Source organism: Aptenodytes forsteri, unplaced genomic scaffold (genome assembly GCF_000699145.1).
Source record: "Aptenodytes forsteri isolate BGI_AS27 unplaced genomic scaffold, ASM69914v1 Scaffold206, whole genome shotgun sequence".
Classification (NCBI taxonomy): domain Eukaryota; kingdom Metazoa; phylum Chordata; class Aves; order Sphenisciformes; family Spheniscidae; genus Aptenodytes; species Aptenodytes forsteri.
The window spans coordinates 1,839,600-1,858,680 of record NW_008794544.1 but is presented as its reverse complement, the minus strand read 5'-3'; the positions used below and the strand labels follow the sequence as shown (position 1 = coordinate 1,858,680).

The 19,081-nt window shown below is 39.9% G+C and overlaps 1 protein-coding gene across 1 annotated transcript in view; it reads right to left on the bottom strand.

Annotated features, from left to right (window-relative positions):
• The window catches only part of LOC103893328 (interleukin-7), a 105,907-nt gene that overhangs the window by 10,313 nt on the left and 76,513 nt on the right, over positions 1 to 19,081 (bottom strand). Inside the window, exon 2 of the mRNA XM_009272395.1 lies at positions 3,875 to 4,079. Within this exon, the coding sequence (XP_009270670.1) occupies positions 3,875 to 4,079 (205 nt within the window). The remainder of the gene's footprint in view (positions 1 to 3,874; positions 4,080 to 19,081) is intronic.

Here is a 19,081-nt window from a genome sequence, read left to right as displayed (position 1 = left end):
TAGTTCATCTTGAGAAATCTGGGAGGGTTAAGAAAAGACGGTGAATGGCTGAGGAAGGTGTTTTAGTGTAGAAGAAGCTCAAGTTATAGAAGACAGAGCTGTAGCCAGATGTGTTTTTCTAGGTAAATTCAGAATGCAAAAATTGATGCTTTGGAGCAGGTGAAAAGGCTTGGAATAAAATAGGGTATGAAATGTCTTTGTTGCATCCCCTTCACATCTCCTGCCCAGCATACTTTTTGAGTTTTGAGTTCTACATCAGTTTTCCTGCTCCACATGAGCACAGAGAGCTGATTCCATAACCCCTCTCCTTTCTCATAAGGGTGCTTATCTAAGGGGGGATAGATACTGGGATGTGAATATCAAGAGCAAATGCATGGAGTTGGCTAAAGTGTAGACTGCTCAGGATGGTTTTTTTCCCATTCTCTTGTACTGGAATTGTGTCACTTCATTCACATACGAGGAGGTACTTAGCCCTCTTGTCTCTGGACTACACTGCTTTGGATTGGGTATACATTTCTCATGAGTTTTTCTTTGGAAAAAATGTAATCAGCCCTTCTTCAGAAGTATTCTGACAAGAAGCAAGAGTGGCGTGGTTTCCACCCCTTCAGCTTTGAGCAGGTTGACTTTAGTAATAATTTCACATCACTACCGTACTGTTTGGGCAAGTGACAGTGATCGATACCAACACAGCTCCACACAAAGAGCAAGCACCTACCCTTGCTTGTTCCCTTAATGTGTGCCAGGCTGGATGTGACGGATGGCTCAGATCTTGAATTTGGTCAGGGATTTTGCCTCCCTAATAGCTACACGATCTAGTTCTCAGATGTGTCTTAAGTTGTCACTCTTTTTTTCATTTATTGTCTTTTCTTCCTTCTGCCACATATTGTCTGAAAACATCCCTCCGTGCACATTTGAATTTGCTGCTGTGTGCAGGTCAGAGAAGGCCACAGGACTCTGCTTTTCAGGGGAATAGTACCTGGTGTAATGCAAGCAAATTTACGATTAGCTGTTTCGAGGGTCTGGCACTTAGAGACTGGCACTTTCGAAACTCAAAGGTTTTGAAAAAGCTGCACTATAAAGCTCCAGTCATGCAAAACCATATCCACAAGGTCAACTTTCCTTCTAGGCAAGTAGTTCTTCCAGTTTCTCATGATAGTACATGTGTGCTCACAAAATGAGGTGCTTTATGCAGATGCTAGTAAATTGTCAGGGTGTGAAATATAAAGGAAAACTTCTTTAGCTGCTTTGGTTATGCTAGTTTTCTGGCTGAAAGATCAGGGAGACTGATAATTGCTTCAATTTAATTTTTTTAAAAAATAGTGTGATTGATGGAAGACTTCCAGTTTCTCATGATAGTACATGTGTGCTCACAAAATGAGGTGCTTTATGCAGATGCTAGTAAATTGTCAGGGTGTGAAATATAAAGGAAAACTTCTTTAGCTGCTTTGGTTATGCTAGTTTTCTGGCTGAAAGATCAGGGAGACTGATAATTGCTTCAATTTAATTTTTTTTAAAAATAGTGTGATTGATGGAAGAAGTCAGCGTAGTAGCTTTATGCGTTAATGGGAACATGACTCTGAAAGGTGATGCTGGAGTGTTAATAGGAGTTTTGCTCTTTTTGTCGGTAGTGGCAGGGTCTTGTCTGCTGTTTTTTAAGAAGATGAAGAGTCTGTCTGTTGAACATATGTGGAACTTTTTCTTTAGTCAAAGTGACAAACAGATGGTGTGATCTGTACTTTGGCCCTAATCATGTATTTAGATCCCAGTCAATCCCTATTATGTGACCTAACCCTGGACTGTGGCATACACTTACGATAGAGACGTTATTTGATGTATTTGTGTGTGGAGGGTGCTTAAATATTCAAGCTTTGACTGTAACTTTTATGTGCTTTTTAAAATATTTTGAATCATTATATGCACTTTGTTTTCAAAGTTCTCCTTTTAGTGATTTAGCAATGATTTTTTTCTGAAGATTACCTGCAGAAAGATCAAATGCAAGTCTTCAGAAGACTATGTTCAGCAGATGTAATTGCCTATTATTTAAAGAAAGAACAGACACCAACCAGTTGAAATATTAAAAGAAAGAATTTAAGACTGATTATATGAATATCATCTGAACAGCCCATTTTAATCAAGAACTCATGAAAGGAGTCTTGAAGGTATAAAAGTTTATCCCATCTGAGACTTACCTAGTCTAAATGACTGATACCGGTTTGCCCATTTTGCGAAATGGAGTAGGTGCCGAGCTGTAAATAGAGAGCTCTCCCTCTGGAGTTGAATTAAGCTGCAACTTGACTGTGGCCGTGGGTGAAACCTTCGGGGAGAGAATAAAACTGAAATATTTCTGTAGAATTTCCCAGGCATTAGGTGTCCCACTTCTCTTTAATACCTTGACAATTTATTGGGCTGTCTATTTTCCTAAGAGATATATTAGCTTTACTATATAAATAATTTGACTAAGTAAAATTACAAATAAGCAACTTCCGGAAAGATGTAGTCTAATGCAGGGTATTAGTGCAAATGTGTGCAGCTTTCTCTTTCACACTGCTTTCAAAAATAACTTTTAAAACCGTAAAAGAAGGTACTGCAAATTGCATCGCTAACAACTGAAAGGCACCAGCAATTTTATCTGTTCATGGATGAACATACTCTGTGATTCTGTTCAGCACATTTTCTGAAGATAGTTTCTCTAAACAAGTTTAAATTTAAAGATCCAATTGTCTCCTGACCTGGTCAAATTTATTCTTAGAAAAGCAGCTATTTTGGCATTACATATTAACCTCCACCGGAATTCCTGGGTACCTACATGATTGCAAAGTCCATGATTTCTTGTTAAGATTCAGTTCTCGAAAGACTAAGCACTTCTGGGAATCTTGCTGTCTTTCTGCAGCTGTTGCTTGTCAGCTTGAAAAGATCTTTTGCTCATGACTTTAGATTTGACTTTAGGCTGCTTGCAAACTTACAGTACCATTAGCGAATGACTGTATTATTGGATAAAATCAGTTGAAAAGTTATAAATGTTTTATTTTATTTTGGAGTAAAATGTCCATGCTGCAGTCGTCACAAACTGGTGGAACTCAGGAAAGCGTGGCCACTGTTACTGATGTTCTTATTTTTAAGAATAAATGTGTCTGGTATTTAAATTATTCTCATCTAACTATGGGGGATGGAGAGAAGAGACATATTCCCTCCTACCCCACCCTCCAAAAAAACCCAAAACCACAAGAGGATCTCTAGTTAACTGGGATTCGGAGTTAAGTTTACTGTGCACCCAAAACTCCCACCGATACTCAGGTCTGGGAAGTTCTCATCTTCTGTCATATTTAAGCAAGACCAAGGGACCTAATTTTGTCATTGCACCAGAACACCTCTTTTGTTGAATTACCGTTGCTACTTTTGCTGCACAAATCATTTGTCCTGTCACTGGGGTGTGTGCTGAAAAAACATGCACTGACTGATACGCTGTTTTTTAATGCAGAATTATAGCTTACATTCACTCAAATGTAAGGTATGTATCTCTTTTTTTGGTGAGAATTCAAGGTAATTTTCCCAATGGAGCTTAGGAAAGAAAAAAATATTTCTGGAAAACTATTAAGAATTGTGGAAGCGTGGGAAGCTCACAGGAAATTTTTGTTATCAAGCTTATTCCTTCAAGAGAAAGGGGTAATTATTTTATCTTCCTGTCTTGCAGTACAGGAAGATGCCAATAAAGATTTTATCAAGAGCAACATGCCAAATAAAGGGATTTTGATAAACCACCACTGGGAAGGAGGAGTTTCTTAAGAGCAGCACTACCAGTGCTGAGGAGATGGTGTGGTGCAAGGCAGTAGTAGTGGGAATCAGGCTCCTCACTCCTGGCTGCCAGGTCCACTACCCATGTTCTCAGCCGTGAATGCATTCCAGAGCCCGGTGCGTAAGTCAGGCTTTGCTTGTGCTGGTCCGGCGATGTGAGGAGGCTGGGACCGCTCTGGGCTTCCAGCCTGCGGGTTAGCACGCTCAACCCGAGGTGCAAGAAGCAGCCCCTTGCCACCACCTTCTGGGCTCTCGCTGCCCCTCCTGTTAAAGCCCTTCTTCTTGCGCTTGAATTATTGTAACTGAGATTTGATTGCAGGTAGGAAGCGGGTGCTAGTTCAGTTCACCCTGCTTCTGCTTTAGTGAGCCGCAGAAGAAAGAAGGGGTTGGGGGGGGGTGTTTCTGTCCATGCATTTCCTTGCCTTTCCTACTTTAAAAAGTGCAGTTTCAGGGACGGGGAGGTTTGGTAGCAGCAATGGTCTTTGCAGATATTCACCTGTATTGAAATTATGAAAATGTCACTGCATTTCAGGGTCTTGGAGGTTCATTTGGTTTTGGTGTTGTGCTTTTAAGAGTGTTTTTCCAAAATTATAATCAAATATATTTTATGATTTGTGTGAACTTACGTGTCTCCTCTCCTCTCTTCTTCTCTCCTCTCCTTTCCTTCATTGCCCATTATTTATCTTGGGAAAACATGGTTGGTGAGTAATACCCATGGCAAACTATCCCTGAAATATTACTCCATTTCTTTCTTTTCCCTTTTTTCTTTTTCTTTTTTTTTTTTTTAAGAGAACTGGGAGTCTTCCTCCTGGTTTTAAAGGAGGCAGAGGGTCACCCTGGAAAGAGATAGCAACAAATATCAGCAATTTTGCAGAGCCTGAGTCTTCCCAAGGAATAAGCTTTGGGTCTTAAATCTTGGAAATATATTGCAAGGTGATCATGGTTACTTTCTCTTTGCTTTGGATATATATTAATAAATGTACATGTCCCATTACAATCATTCTGATGAAGGGTTTAGGTGTATTACTAAATTTATTGAAAGACATTTTTTTCCATCAGAAAGATTTTTTTTTTTTGTAAAATTCTTCTCTGAATAAATGCTTATTTTAGGAAAGGATATTCTGTGTCTTTCATACATAAAAAAAAGCTGACTAATTTCTCCAAGAGTGAAAACAAACTTAAATGTGAGGACTTCTGTGAACTCCAGGGTTTTTTTCTTTTACTAACCATGCCTTCCCAGTTTTGACAACTTTTACTTGACTTGTTTGGTCCAGCAATGTGTTTAAATCCGTGGACTTAAAAATTCTTAGGAAATGCACTCTTTACTACCAAAGACCTGCATTTATTGTGGGTTAGTAAACTATCTTGAAGAGGAAGTCTGTTCTTAAGATTGATTTAAAAAAAAAAATTGATTGATACAAAGAAATTGTTTAAAACAGAGATCATTTATTGTAAATGTGGACTTTGTGGGCCTAATCCTGCAAGCATGTGCCTGTCTAGCCCTGATTTCAGCATGCCTAACTTACATGCTTATTTTTAAGCAAAAGATTAGTTTGGAGATTTGAAGCTCAGCTGAAAATAGAGCATCTCAACTTTGAAGCTTTGATTTATTTCTCGCATTTATTTTGCTGCTGTCTGGAGTTACCCTAAGATAATTCCAAACACATCTCTGTCTTTGAAGGTCCTGATTACAAATGAGCCTTTCTCCCTTGTTTGCAGTGAGTGTGAGATCTGTGCGTGGTTAGAGCTGGAGGGGATGGTTAAGAAGGAAGCAGAATTACAATCAAAATACGGTGTGCTAATGCAATTTATCTGGTAAGCATCACTTGGCAAATCAAAAGAGTTGGTGCATGCTGGGATTCGGATTTCTTTTTTCTACAGAGAAAGTACACTTAAATATTACATGAAGACCTAGCAAATGTATTTCATAAGAACAGTGTGCAGGTACTGTGTTTTTTGTTTTATCGTAAGCATTTTAAAGGGCTGACTTTGGAGCACTGAATGGATACGTGTGTGCTTGTTCTGCGGTGTTTGAGCCTTTCAGTGTCTTTGATTTATGTTCTCTCCTTCAGCAGAGGTAACAACACCAGCTCTCAAAGGTGGCAAGTGACCTGAAATGAAAATGTGTGAAGAGCTATAAATTGTTCTAGCCTACAAAAAAGGATCAAATAATGATGTAAACTCAAACTAAGAGGAAGAAATGAGTGATCAGTAGTAGCTTTTTTTATTCTTTTAAATGACATTCAGAAATTGTTCTCAAAATATTCAAGTCACATTTTTCGAAATGATGGTGAAGAACCAAAGCTAAACATGGTTGTCCAGACTCTCTCTCCCTCACACCACAATTACTACTGTACAATTAATCAGTCTTTAATAAGCTGTTGTGATTTCAGAAACATGTTCTAGGATGCCCCACTTCTCATTGAAGATTTGAGTCTTTTTCAAGGTAGATTCCTGTAAAAAAGGCATTTAATTTTGAAACAACAATAGCAATAGCAGATGCAGCTAATGAAGGTTAGTAAATCAATAGTAAAGGTTTCCCGAGTCAGCAGTTTTTAGCCCCTTCCTCTCTAGAAGTATTGAAGAAATACACGGTACATCTCTTATTTCTTATCCCTGGCTTATTTGTTTGATTTCTGGGCCATACAGTTTTGAAAGGAAAAATAACTTGCTAGTAATTTACGGGCCGTTTCACAGGCAGAGTTCCATTTTGCCACCTGTTTTACTTGATGTGTTTTTATATGGGTCATGAGAAGCTGTGGCATTTTCAGTGTGTGTCACACCCAACGTTGTCTGTTATCTTGTCTGGCCCAGATGATACAAGTTAGTGCCTTTTTCTGTGGATGGTTAAGATTAGGGCACGGCTGTGAGCAAGGCAGCTAAAGATGTGTCTAGGTAAGACTGCGTGACTGGGACATTTAAGGAGATGAATGGGGGTTGCAGTAGGGAGACATGGGCCTCTGTGGGAGTGCTAGTCCGTTACTGGCAACCTGGTCTCCTAAAGTAGGAGTGGTTTTATAAGGTTGTGGAACTGCCACATCTTCTTGCATGGAGGCAAAGTCTTGCAGACATCATGGCATCATATACACTGTCTTCAGTTGCTTCTGAGGAACACCCTAGAAAGGGATCCCTGTGCTACAGTGTTCTCACATTTCCCTTAAGATCCCTTAAGGCACTTCTGGTACTGCTGGTGCACCCATACATGGAGTACTCCTGGGCAAAACATGAGTCTCAAATCCACGTGGCATCCTTCTTGCACTTATCCTGCCTCAACTCAATATTCCTTGTCCCCTGCTCTGCTTATAAGGGTCTTGTTTGAATGTAAACATTACCCAGTGGTGCTCATAACACAGCTTGTGAACCTGGGCAAAAGTCTTTCCCAGTGCTTATTGGTGTATATACTAGCAGGTCAAAAGCTTAAGCATTTGCTTCCGTGGGTTTGGAGTGGGCCATTCAGGAGCTGGACAGACAGCTTCCTCTAGCTGCAGATCCCGGGGCACAAGCTAAAACTGCTGTCCTCTCCATTCCCCTGGCATGTAAACCTCTCCTTCTCACTGGAAGCAGCCTCTAGGCTGTAATCAGAGCTCACCGTTACTCTTTGTTTGGGAAGCAGAAGGCATGGGAACTTCGTGGGTTGGTGTGTTTTTAGGAAAAGAAGTTCTCGGGAAGTGAGTCTCTAGGAGACAAGATACAAAGAAAGTACCAAATGTTCTAATTCTCGTAAAAGAAAAAAAAAATCTTTACTGTTGTATAAACCAAGAGACCTTGGCTCTTAGCACTTGTAGATGGTAAACAGAGAATGTACCCATAAAAAGTAGGACTCAAGGTCTCAGTGTGGTATGGAGAACTCCTTCGGCTCCATGGCAGCCAGTGACCATGACCTCCTCAACAGCAGCAGCCTCTCCTGCTGCCTCACCATAGCTGAGTAAAACAGCAGAAATAAACCTGTGCTACGTGAACAGGTTGCAAAATTGTTAAAAAGCCAAGTCTGTCTCACAAGCAGTATTTTAGTTGCTACAGCACTGCATATGTGACTGCAAAGCTAACATTATAAAAGGAGTTTGGACTGAAATATCAGGAGTATTTTCTCTTGAAACTGGACTACATAAAGAACAACATGAAGATATAATGGTGCATGGGCACCACTGTCATCACCACCAGTTAGACTCCGTCTCCCAAGGACTGATCTTTCTTGGGCTAGGTTCTAGATGCACTTTGGCATGTGGATATTAGTGTGCATATAAGTTACCAACAGTTGGGAAGTATGGGAAGTGCTAGCAATTATCAGTTTTTTCACTTTTGCTCATTGAAAGATTATCAGCCTCTTCCCATTCTGTCCTTCCTGTTCACACTGGTTGAAGTCCGTGTGTGGCACAAAGCTGTGTTCCTCATGTAACAAGTGTCCTCTATTCATCTAGAAGCCACCTGAGGAAGGATCTTGGAATAACCTAAAACCAGGTGCTGGAATCAGGCTTAAGTTGCTGGAAACCTGCCTCTCATTGAGTCTGTCAAAAGATACCTTCTTAGCCATTGTCCTGCAAAGAAGCCCTCCATTGTCAGTAACTTTTGGTAGGCAAATTACCTAGGAGCCCGCCAAGGAAACCTACATCCTACAGTGACCTTTCAAGCTTGTCTAAATCCAAGATGGAGATCTGCTACCCAGGCAGTCAAGAAATTGCTGTCGTCAGAACAAGACAGGGCAGCCCCATTAGGGAGGGGGAACAGGAGGGCATCCTTCTGGTCCCTGCCCAGGAGGTGTTTCCAGCATGAGCTTTGGAAAGTGATCAAGGCATTTTCCCTGAGGCACATCTGTAGAGAATCAAATGGGATGCCTGCTTCCATCCCTTGGCTCTCTGAATTCAGTGAGCCTACCTCCCAGGTCCTTCTGGTGCCAATTAAATCTATTCTTCCCCCTTTTCTAGAAACATTTCAAAAAGCTTCCAGGCCCAGAAAAGTAAAAAGTGCTCAGGTTTGTCAAGGTTGGAGTCACTGCTACTAAGCCCTGGAGCATTGCTTGGATGAGTGCCTTAGGAAGAACCAGGGGGAGTGTGCAAAGGCAGGACAGGGCCAGAATAGCTGGTAAACAAACATTAATTACTCAGAGATTCCTTCCCTCCCTTTTCAGCCCTGCACCCAAGGTGTGCACCGGGGATGCACACCCTGGTGTGCCAGCCTGAGAGTGCTGAGAAGGAACCAGCTCCGTATGAATGTTAAGGTGGCTGGTGTTCACAAGGGAGCTGGGGTGTGACAATCTTCATTTCCCAGGTTGTCTGCATGGTCTGTGGGCACAGGGCAGGTAGAAGGCTACAGCATTTTGCTTTTCCCTCCAGAAACACTTTGTGAGAATACTTTGTGGTTATCTTGCCCCACCACAGACAGGAATTGAAGATTATAAATATGGCAGATTGACATTTCTTTTAAAATAGTGTTTAAAAAAACCCCAAATAGCAAGAAAGTGAAGTAGGCATGACTTTCCCCGTGCAACACTAATTATGAAAATGTTGGAGATCCTCTCTGAATAAACTCAAGGGCTAGCCTGTTTCTTTTTCCCTAGCCAGTTCTCATAGCTGTCCCTAAGAAGCCTGCCAGAACAAAATCAGCCTGGTGATAAACTGCTGCAGGAGTATCCTGAGACACAGGTGAGAGCTTGGCTATCATGGCAGGAGAGGGGCTGATGGCTGGGTGGGACAGAGGTGGGGTCAGTTCATGACTTGCCTGTGCTGACAGCCCCAGGGGTAACAGCTGGGATGAAGCTCTGCTCATGTCCTGGGCTACGTGTGTCTGTCAGGGACTGAGCCACTGCTTAGCACCTTGCCCTCTTACAATGTATTGGCATCACGGCACACAGAGCAAACAAGGAAAGAAGTTGTTCAAGAATAAAATGACAAAACCATGCATATGTGTGCAGTGCTAGCTGGCACCATGGGTGGCAGCCACAGCCAGCTCCCACGTAGGTTTTTGCTTGTTAAATTACATCACCACATTTGACTGGTCCTGTTTGAACAGGGGCACCAGACAAATGGGAGGAAGAAGAGAGGAGAAAGTGGGTAGGCTGAAAATCACCCCCATCTTTCTTCATCTTTCACCCAGGTAGCTCTCTGCATGTTGCTCTAGAGGCGAGATAGGCTTTGGTTGTGCTACATGTGAAATGACTGCCACATGCTGCATGGGAGCTACCTATCGCTGGCAGACTTGTCGGTCCAACAGTCAGCAGCTAAACAAAATGATGTCAGGTGTGAGGTGTACCTGAAAAAGGGGCAGGCTGGAAAGGGGTTGCTAGCATGTATAACACAAGAAGGTGCAGCTTGTGCTGCACTATTTTATGGACCACGTGGAGATTTCTGGCACAACGCTATAAACTAGACAGTATGGAAAAATTAAAGGTGCAATCAGGAATGCAGGATACTTTGGCCCCAAGAGAATGAAATTGCTCATATGATGCCTTGCTCACCAGGGGAAATCTGACTGCTGGTGCTCCCCGCAGTGTTCATGCTTTTTAAAATTAAATTGTCTATGTCTTACAATTCAGGAAGTGAGGACTGGGATTCACATATAGCTTTTATTTTTCAATATCTCTGTAATAAGTGCTGAAGAGTTAGGAGATTAAACAAATTTATACAATACAGGTATGGGAAAAGTGATTAAAGCATGCTTCACTAAGACATCTCTAGCTTCTATTATTATCAGGATATCTCGCAAATCATTCTTTACTAAAAATGTCTTCACCAAAAAAAGGTTGAAGGTCTTTGTTTCCCTTCCAAGGCTATTTGGAGGGGAGGAAGTGGGCTAGAGTGGAGTTTTTAAGCTGGAAAAAGCCCATGGAACAACTGTAATGCTTAGTTTTAACTATATGTAAAATTGATGATCCAACAGCTCCTTCGCTGCTGCTTTATTCTTGTGCCCCTTTACTTTTAAATTGAAGAAAGGCATGTCTGTTCCCAATCTGACAATATTATTGATAGATAATTTTAGGAAAAGTTGAGTAAGAACAGGCTGGTTGACTTCTGAAAGGAAGACAAGTGCTGAAGAAAAATACTTGTTAAGACACATGTAACTTGTTCACTCTAGCTGCCCACAAGCAGGAGAAAATTTGGCATGGCTCACACGAAGCATTTTTAATGTTCCAGTTAAAACTGGATATGATCTGTCAGTGGTAGGAAATGTTTGTGCTGGCTTTTGCAGATACCTGTCAGTGTTTGCTGGCTCTGCCTGTGTGTGCAAATGTTAAAGGGTGCCCTTCCCTCGCTGTTTGAGGGTGCTTGCAGTAGGATGGGAAAGAAGGATCTGTGCTCTGGAGTAGCGCGGAAAGCACTTCATTGCTCCACATAGGTAGGGCCAAAATAAGAGGTGTTGCATATGATGGAAACATTTGCATGCTGTTTCTCATGTAATTTATTATTTGCTTTGTCCTTTATCGAAAAGCAATCTGATTTCCCTTCTTCCTTTTCAATAACCAATGAAGAGTTTGTTTGCTTTCCCTTTCTGTGCCATCTGCAAGACAATCAATTTTTTGCCCTTGTAGGGGCACGAATACAGAGATTTCCGAGACACGTACTTCTGAATAAGATACGCAAAAAAAGTAGTGTTGGTAGAAGTGCCAAGGCTGAAAGATAGTTTATTTGATTTGTAGAGTGACAAACTGATAAACTGGTAAATGGAATGCTAACTTAATCCAATGGCATCCACCACAGTGATTATTATGCAGTTAACTGCTTCAGCTAAGTGCCACTGTCACTCAGTACTGTCATTAACAATTAATGTGGTGGCTATGCACTCAGAACTACCACTACTAAGTGTCTTCCTGATCGTTCCTTTGACATGGAAAAAGAAGCATGCGGATACAATTATTTTTTTATCTAATAGGTCATTTGCCTCTTGCCCTGAAGAAAATGACCCATTAGGTAAAAGTAATGCTCTACAGTTTCACAAAGTAGAAGATAATTACGGGATATGAAGACCTGTTAGAAACCAGAAGAATTATTTATGATACGCGCATATTATCTCTGGTGGAGCTTCAAGTTAAACAGGTCAGTAAGCCAACAACTTCTGAACTCTGCCACTTAGGTATTGAATAATACTGATGGTCATAAAGCACCTGATATTTTTTAATTGAAGTGCATAATTGTACATCTCAAGATGCCATGTTATTTCAGAACAAAAACTGTTTGAGCTCAGAATAAAAAAGATTTATTCAACAAATATGCTTTTTGCTTTTGACTACCTCCCTTCTATGGTAGAGATGAATGCAGTTTTGATCTTAACCTGAAATCACATTTGAGAATTCCGAGTAGTTCTTTAACAAGGAAAGTTGCCTAAATTCAGCAACTTGCAAAAATTAGAATATATCTTCAGTCTCATCTCCAAAGCCACAAATGCCTGACAATCATTCTGAGTCCTTGTCTTCTGTTTCCTAATTTAGGTGAGTGGAGCCCAGCTCAGAGGTTGGGAGAGACGTGTTACGCAATGCTTGTTAAGTGTAACAGATTTTGGCCGACACATACCAGCTGAAACTTGGCAGTCTAGGTAGGCTGTGAAGTCAAATTTTGCGTAGACATGTTTACCTTTTTGTTAGCTACAAAACATGTTTAGGGGATTACATCAAATACTGTGCTCTGATAACAAGAGCTGTAGTCTCACCAATTTGGAAATTTAAGTGGCTGATGTTTTACACATCGAATTTGTACGCTGCAGCGGACACGAAACTTTCCCTGTAGCTCAGTGCTGGCTTAGCCCATATCCTTAATGGATGCCGGTTGAATAAGGTCAGATATACTGTGTACTTCTAGAAGTTGTAATAAGTATTCCTATAGCTGCTGGTTTATTTGAGATTATAACACTCTGACTTCCTGTTGTATGTAGCTATCTGAAATTGTATGTGCTTCATAAATGGATTAGATGACTTTTCACAGTAGTTTAACTTCTACTAATTCCTTCCAAATACACCAAACTTTCCTAATGTGCCGTATTTTACAGGTGTCTCCTTCTGGATCTAGATTCTGCATTCTTGGAAAGAATGAGAAAAAATAAACAAAATAACCTGTGCAGAAGTGGGTCAGTTTCTGGAATACCTATTGTCTTCCTAATTAATCTCAAAGTTCTGGTCTACAAATCTATTCAGGCTACTACCCTGAGAAGTGGTGCCCTAATGATTTTTTTTTTTAAATGTTTTGATATATGAGGGTGTGAAGTGCTGACAGTGAAGGCTGTAAAATCTTCTTTTATAAACTTCAGTGATTCAAACATTTATTAAGTAATTTACTTCCTTGTAGTACTAGGTCATGTTATAATGCAGTAGGTGTTGGACATGGGTCTGCTAAGCTTCTTTCAGAGTTAGACCATAAGCAATACCTACTCTCTGAATATCACAAAGGTGTCCTTCAGTGTCTTTTAAAAAGCACAGGTTTTACTTTCTTATTTGATAGAATCCTGTTATGGATTTTATATATGTAATGTATTTTTAAGTTATTCTACAAGCTGGTTTTAAACCACTTACCAATATGCAGCAAAAACTGTCAGAGTACTAGTAATATTTTGTGTGTAGTCTCAGACTATAAAACATCTATAATATTTACTTTTTCTCTTAGAGCTTCTTCCTTTCTAGTAAGAGAATTATAAAAGAATTAGACAACCCACATTATCAACCCTTTTCTCTGCCAAAAATAAATGAGATATTAGTTCTTGTGGTCAGGAGAAAAAATTTCAAAGGCTCAGTAGAATAAATAAGACTGTTAGAACCAAGATTTCCAAACCTTAGAACCATAATCAACTTTAACCAATTTTGGAAATGTTTAATTGTTGTCAGTACTTTACTAAAGAGAGCTTATTTAGAGCCAGTTAGTACTTGGCTTGTAAGCAAATACATTGTGCAAGAAGTCCTTCTCTACCCACTACATCAACACTGCAGCTTCCTCTTCTTAGCCTAACGCTACCTTTTCAGCAGTGCTCTCACTGGATTTGTACCTTCTTATCCCACAATGCTGGTTTCATTGGTTGATATGAGCAGCAAGTCGGCAATCACGAAGACACGCAATTCCTCCAAGTTCTGTGAAAATTGACAGCTGGGTGGAAGAAACCCAATGCATTGAGCGAAGGAGTGGCTTTATTATAAACTTGCTCTTGTTGTACATCAGATAATCAACATGAGAGAGAGAATTATGAAACCTCGCAGTTTGCAGCCAACCTGATGGGCAAAACTAGAGAAAACCAAGCGTGGTTTGGTCCCTGTGCATTTGCAGGTGGTTTTTTTCTGTACATGGCACTGTACTACCACCACTCTGTGCAGGAGCAGGGCTTAGGGGTATGTCTGAAGTGTCCTAACAGGTTGTATGATTCTTCGTGATGGTTTTTCCTAATGAGCAGAAGCAGAAGTTGTTTGCCCTTCTCTAAACAGGAAAGGTCAAAAATGAATGACACTATAGTGTGCTCACAGTTTTGTCCCCAGGTTTGTGTTGCCCTGGCAAATTATGATAGATTACATTTATGAGGATGTATGAGTTTGTATGAGCATGCATGTATGAGTTTTGCAGAGCTTAAAAGGAGTACTGCTGTTGAAATGGTGTTTTCTGGAGCCCTTTTGCCGCCTTTTTGTATCTCGGAAGGGTTTGAAAAACTCTGTGGGTTTGAAAAATGTAGTAAGAAAACATTTTTGCAGACATGGATGCTCTAAATATTTGTTCATTGAAGGGTTTTGGAATTTCTGGTCTGCAGAACACTTGTTGGTGTCCTTGAGACAGCTGGCTGATCATGTTGAGCAGGCCCTGCTCCAGACACTAAGTGCTTACAGGATGGTATCTCATGCGGTTCTGCAGGGTAGATACGGATCTTGTGTGACTGCGAATGGAAGTAGTGGGCTCTATATATCCATTGAGATACAGCCTGGTAATAAAAGCATTTGAGAATTTCCATTCTCATATTAAATAAGGGTAACGCCCCCTGCAATAAAATTGCAGCCACCCAAGGCTCCCTTCTCAATAAAAAAAGCAACTAAACAAACTTGAACAAACCATTAACTTTATATGATTTTATTTGTTCTTTTGCATATCCACTCTCAGGATTTTTTTTATTTGTTAGACTTCATCTTCTTCAGAGGTATGACATGTCATCATGGTGGTCTAATACATGAGAAGTATTTTAAATAGATTTTTCTCCAGCCTAATTAGTGACAATTATTTTATATGAGTAAAACTCCAAGGTGCTGAGTCTTTGCCTCTATTGTCATGATTTTGGGTATAGCCATGTCTGAGTGATGTGGAATTTTTTAATAACTCTTCAGGCTTGAAAACTGGTGACAATATAAACCCAGAGTTTCTGTAGGCTAGCCCTTTATTTCTGAACCCGTCACTGGAGAAAGAACAAGGAAGGAGGAACAGCAAAATGAATTCAGGGGACTTTCTCCTGAGAGGAGGTCAAACACTGCTGTTGCAAGTACCTAGAAGAAGTAGCGTAACTCTGAGTTCTGTGTATTGCACCAGCTTTGCAAAACAGGGTTCCAGGTAGGGATGCTTGGGCTGGGTGAGGAGGGGTCCTTGTCCTTCTGACCCTGAGCTCTAGTTCTCCAAGTTCTTCTCAAACAGGAAAGATTTCTCTGACAAGCTTCCTTTAAATAAAGGATTAAAAAATAGAGAATTGCACTGAGAAGAAAGAGGCGTAAACAGAAATGGATTTCAGTACTTCAGAGCAACCTCATGTACCAGAGTTGTTTATAGATTTTAGCTTATTAAGCAAAAACCAAAAGTAGATTCTTTCAATCTTGGATATATCACAAGACCAGTGTCTCTCAGTATGAATTCTTAGGAGAAAGATGACAAGTTGTCAGCACTGGGTAAAAATTATGTTCTTGTTCAAAAGATAAACGAGTAAAGGGTGCAACACTGAGTAGCTAAGACTTCCAGGAAAGAGAGAGTCAAGAAATGAATCAGGAAGCATGAAGAAAGAATATTTAAAATGTCAAAGACTAGACATGTTATGAGATATGGATTTATTTCTTGTCTTCGAGAAGAGACAAGACTCTCCTTTCTCAGGCTACTCTCTGGTCTACTTTTGGGAATGTAGCGATTAGAAGTATCTGCCTATTCAAGTACTTACATTCAGAAATGAGGAAAGAAAACAAAAATATGCCATGAAATAAATTATATAGTATCCATGTCTTTTTTTATGACCTCCATTAGTGTAAACATAATATTGTAATATATTAATCTTTTTCGCTTTCTGCTCCCAGTCTTCTTTCTTTCCATTGTTTTAAACTAGGGTATCTGATACACCCTTACACAAAAGATAAACAGAATTTTTACTGATTATTTTAACATATTCCTGTTAATTTTTTACTGTATGTGAAGTGCAAACTTCTAGACTTTATACCAACAGTCTTAATTTCAACAGAGAGTTGTTTGTTTGCCTCTGATTCTACCTCTGATTCTGAGCTATTTGGAAATAATCTTTGTGGGGAGGCATGTCTGTAATTTATACTATTAAGAGCTATTGTCCTTCTCCAGTAGTAGAATTCATAGCAGCAATGAAAAGGCAGGATGTTGCATCAGCCAACATTTTAGGCACCCCCAAATTAAAATTGTTTGAAATTTTTTGAAAGTCAGAGTTGCTTGCACTGTCTGCAAACTTGGAAGACAGGAAAAGTACTGAGAAAACAGATGTGGTACTTATTTTTAGTAGGGAAGAGGGGGAAGGGAAGGAGGAAGAGAAGGGGTGGGTGGATGGTTGTAGACCAGTCAACTAAGTCCAATTTCCAGATGAATTCTGGAATCAAAATTCCAAACACATGTAAGTACTTGAAAGATCAAAATGAGATGAATTATAATCAACAAGTTGTGTCGAGCCAATATTATTTCTTTCTTTGATAGGATAACGTCTTTTGGACAGAGAGGAAGCAGTAAATTTAATCTATCTTGACATTATTAGGGCTTTTTGATACCGTTATTTATGACATGCTCATACAGTAAATAAGCTAGAGAAATATGGCCAAGGCAATGTATAATTAGCTTGGGTGCAAGACTTAGAATTCAGATTTCAAACAAGCTTGCCACTGAGAACACTGTCGAAGTAGAATACATATTGGGTGGGGTCTTGCAAGGGTCTGGTTTCTGTTCCATACTAACCCGTGTTTTGCCTAGGTGATGGAGAGTGTGCTATTGAGTTCTCAGATGCTGTGGAACTGTAAGGGGTATAATGCATGCTGGAGGACAGGATAAATATTGAAAATAACCTTGATGAGCTAGGGTAGTTTTGTGGGCAGGAGAAGAGGAATAAGCATTTCAGTAGGAAGATGTGAAAGATCTGCAGCTGGTAGGAATAAGCCAATACAAAAGCAAAATATAAACTTGTGAATGTGACTCTAAAGCAGACAATGAATAAACATTGCCTTTTTCTATACCATCTCTTTCTGTGCTTTTCCCCTTACAATACGTGTGGCTATGTGTGGACAGAGTGTTTTCTTCTGTCCTTTATGACCTTTGCTTATTGGATCTGCCTTTGTGCCTTGGACAGCCTCATTCTGTCCTTCATGCTTCAAAAAATTTTTTGCTCCTCATTCATTTCCTGTTGTATACTTTCTTCTTGAGTTCAGATTATGGAGGACCCATGACTTTCTCAAGCTGATGTCTTTCTAAGTTTCCTCTTTTTTTTTTTTTTTAGATGGTGCAATTGCTTTCATTTTTCTCTGAAGACGCATACTGCTTTTCTGCCAGTGAAATATAATCAGTTCCTTGAAACTGGTGTACTCTGTCTTGGTGTCCACTGTTCTTCTTCTTCCTCTTTTTTCCCTAGAAATGCTAAACGAGCATGTAATGATTCTGCTACTTGACCTGCCTATGTATCCACAGCTGATTCTCCTAGAAGCACTGCTGACCATTGGAAGTCTCCTTCTCTCACTCCTTTCTTCACTTTCTCTGTCAAACTGCCCCTCCCTGAAATTATTAATAGAATTTGCTTTTCTTTCCCAACACTAGGATACAGATTTTTGGACAACTATATGGGTCACTCTTCTGACAGGGTCCTGGGTCTCCTCACCTTTACCTGATCACTTCCTTGCCACCTTGTATGACTTATTTTAAGGAATAATCATGCCAGATCTCTTTCTCACTTCTAGGCAGATATAATTGGCAGGTCATCAGGAAAGACATTTCCCATGAAGAGAGGAAATATTAGTGGTAAGGCGCTGTTGAAATACAGATCTGGGAGAAGGGGACGGGAGCATATTCAAGAAAAATAAAAGTTGACAAGAACTGATGCAGACACTTGGTGTTAAGGGGGCAGAGATCCTCTAGTGCAAAAGGAAGCTAACAGGTTGATCTCTTCTGCCTACCAAAGACAGAGAATGGGATTGTTACTTCTAGGTAAATCTAGAGACAATGGGAAAGAGCTAGATAAACTACTGGGCGATTGATGCCAGAACAAATGCATGTAAATAGGTTAGAAATAACTTCAGGCTAGGTACTGAAAGATGACTGCTAACCAAGGGAGAAAACACATTTCTGGAGCAGTTCCCACTAGAGGAAGCGTTTAGGCTGTGTTGTGGCAGAGATAAAAAGAGACCAAAAAAAAAAAAGTGTAGTAACAATATGAAAATACTCTTGCTAGGAGATTGTAGGAGACAAGGTAAAATGGCCCAATAGTACCTTTCAGTCCTGAGCTTTAGAAAAGATTTACAATACACTAAAATCTGTCTCTCATACTCACTCTCATTTTCTTTTTTGATACAAACATTTTTATATCCCCATCATAATTAAAAGTAGGGATTGATTTAGCAAAACTGCACAAATGTACCTGCTGTGATTCTCTGAAGCTGTGAGTTAAAAAGAATAGTTTTCTGGGGAGAGAAAAGAGTGATTCTTTGGTTTTAATGATTATTTAAAGGGCTAACTGATAACTCCTGGTTATGTTGAGCTTATTCTTTGTCCCCAAGAATTGATTGCTCATCTTAAAATCAATAGTTGCCTAGTGACAAGCAATTAAGATATAATTTGATTACTTGTTTACAAGTAAAATATTGTATTGGCCTGTAATGATGGTAACAAGCCTAAAGTTGTGATTTTATCAGAGTTTTGGAGGTTTTAACAAGACATGTACATCGTTCCTGGCATTCCTGTAAGCGTCTTGCAAATTTCAGTTAATGCGTGGAACAATTTGCATGATGTACTTTGTGTTTATGTTCAAGGGTAGACTAAAGAGGCACACTTGGGTTTTTGTTTTGTTTTTTTAATCCTGTAATATCATATTTAAAAAAAAAATTTGCCAGGAAAAAAAAAAAAATCTGTGCAAGTCTTCTTTGCTGGGAGCT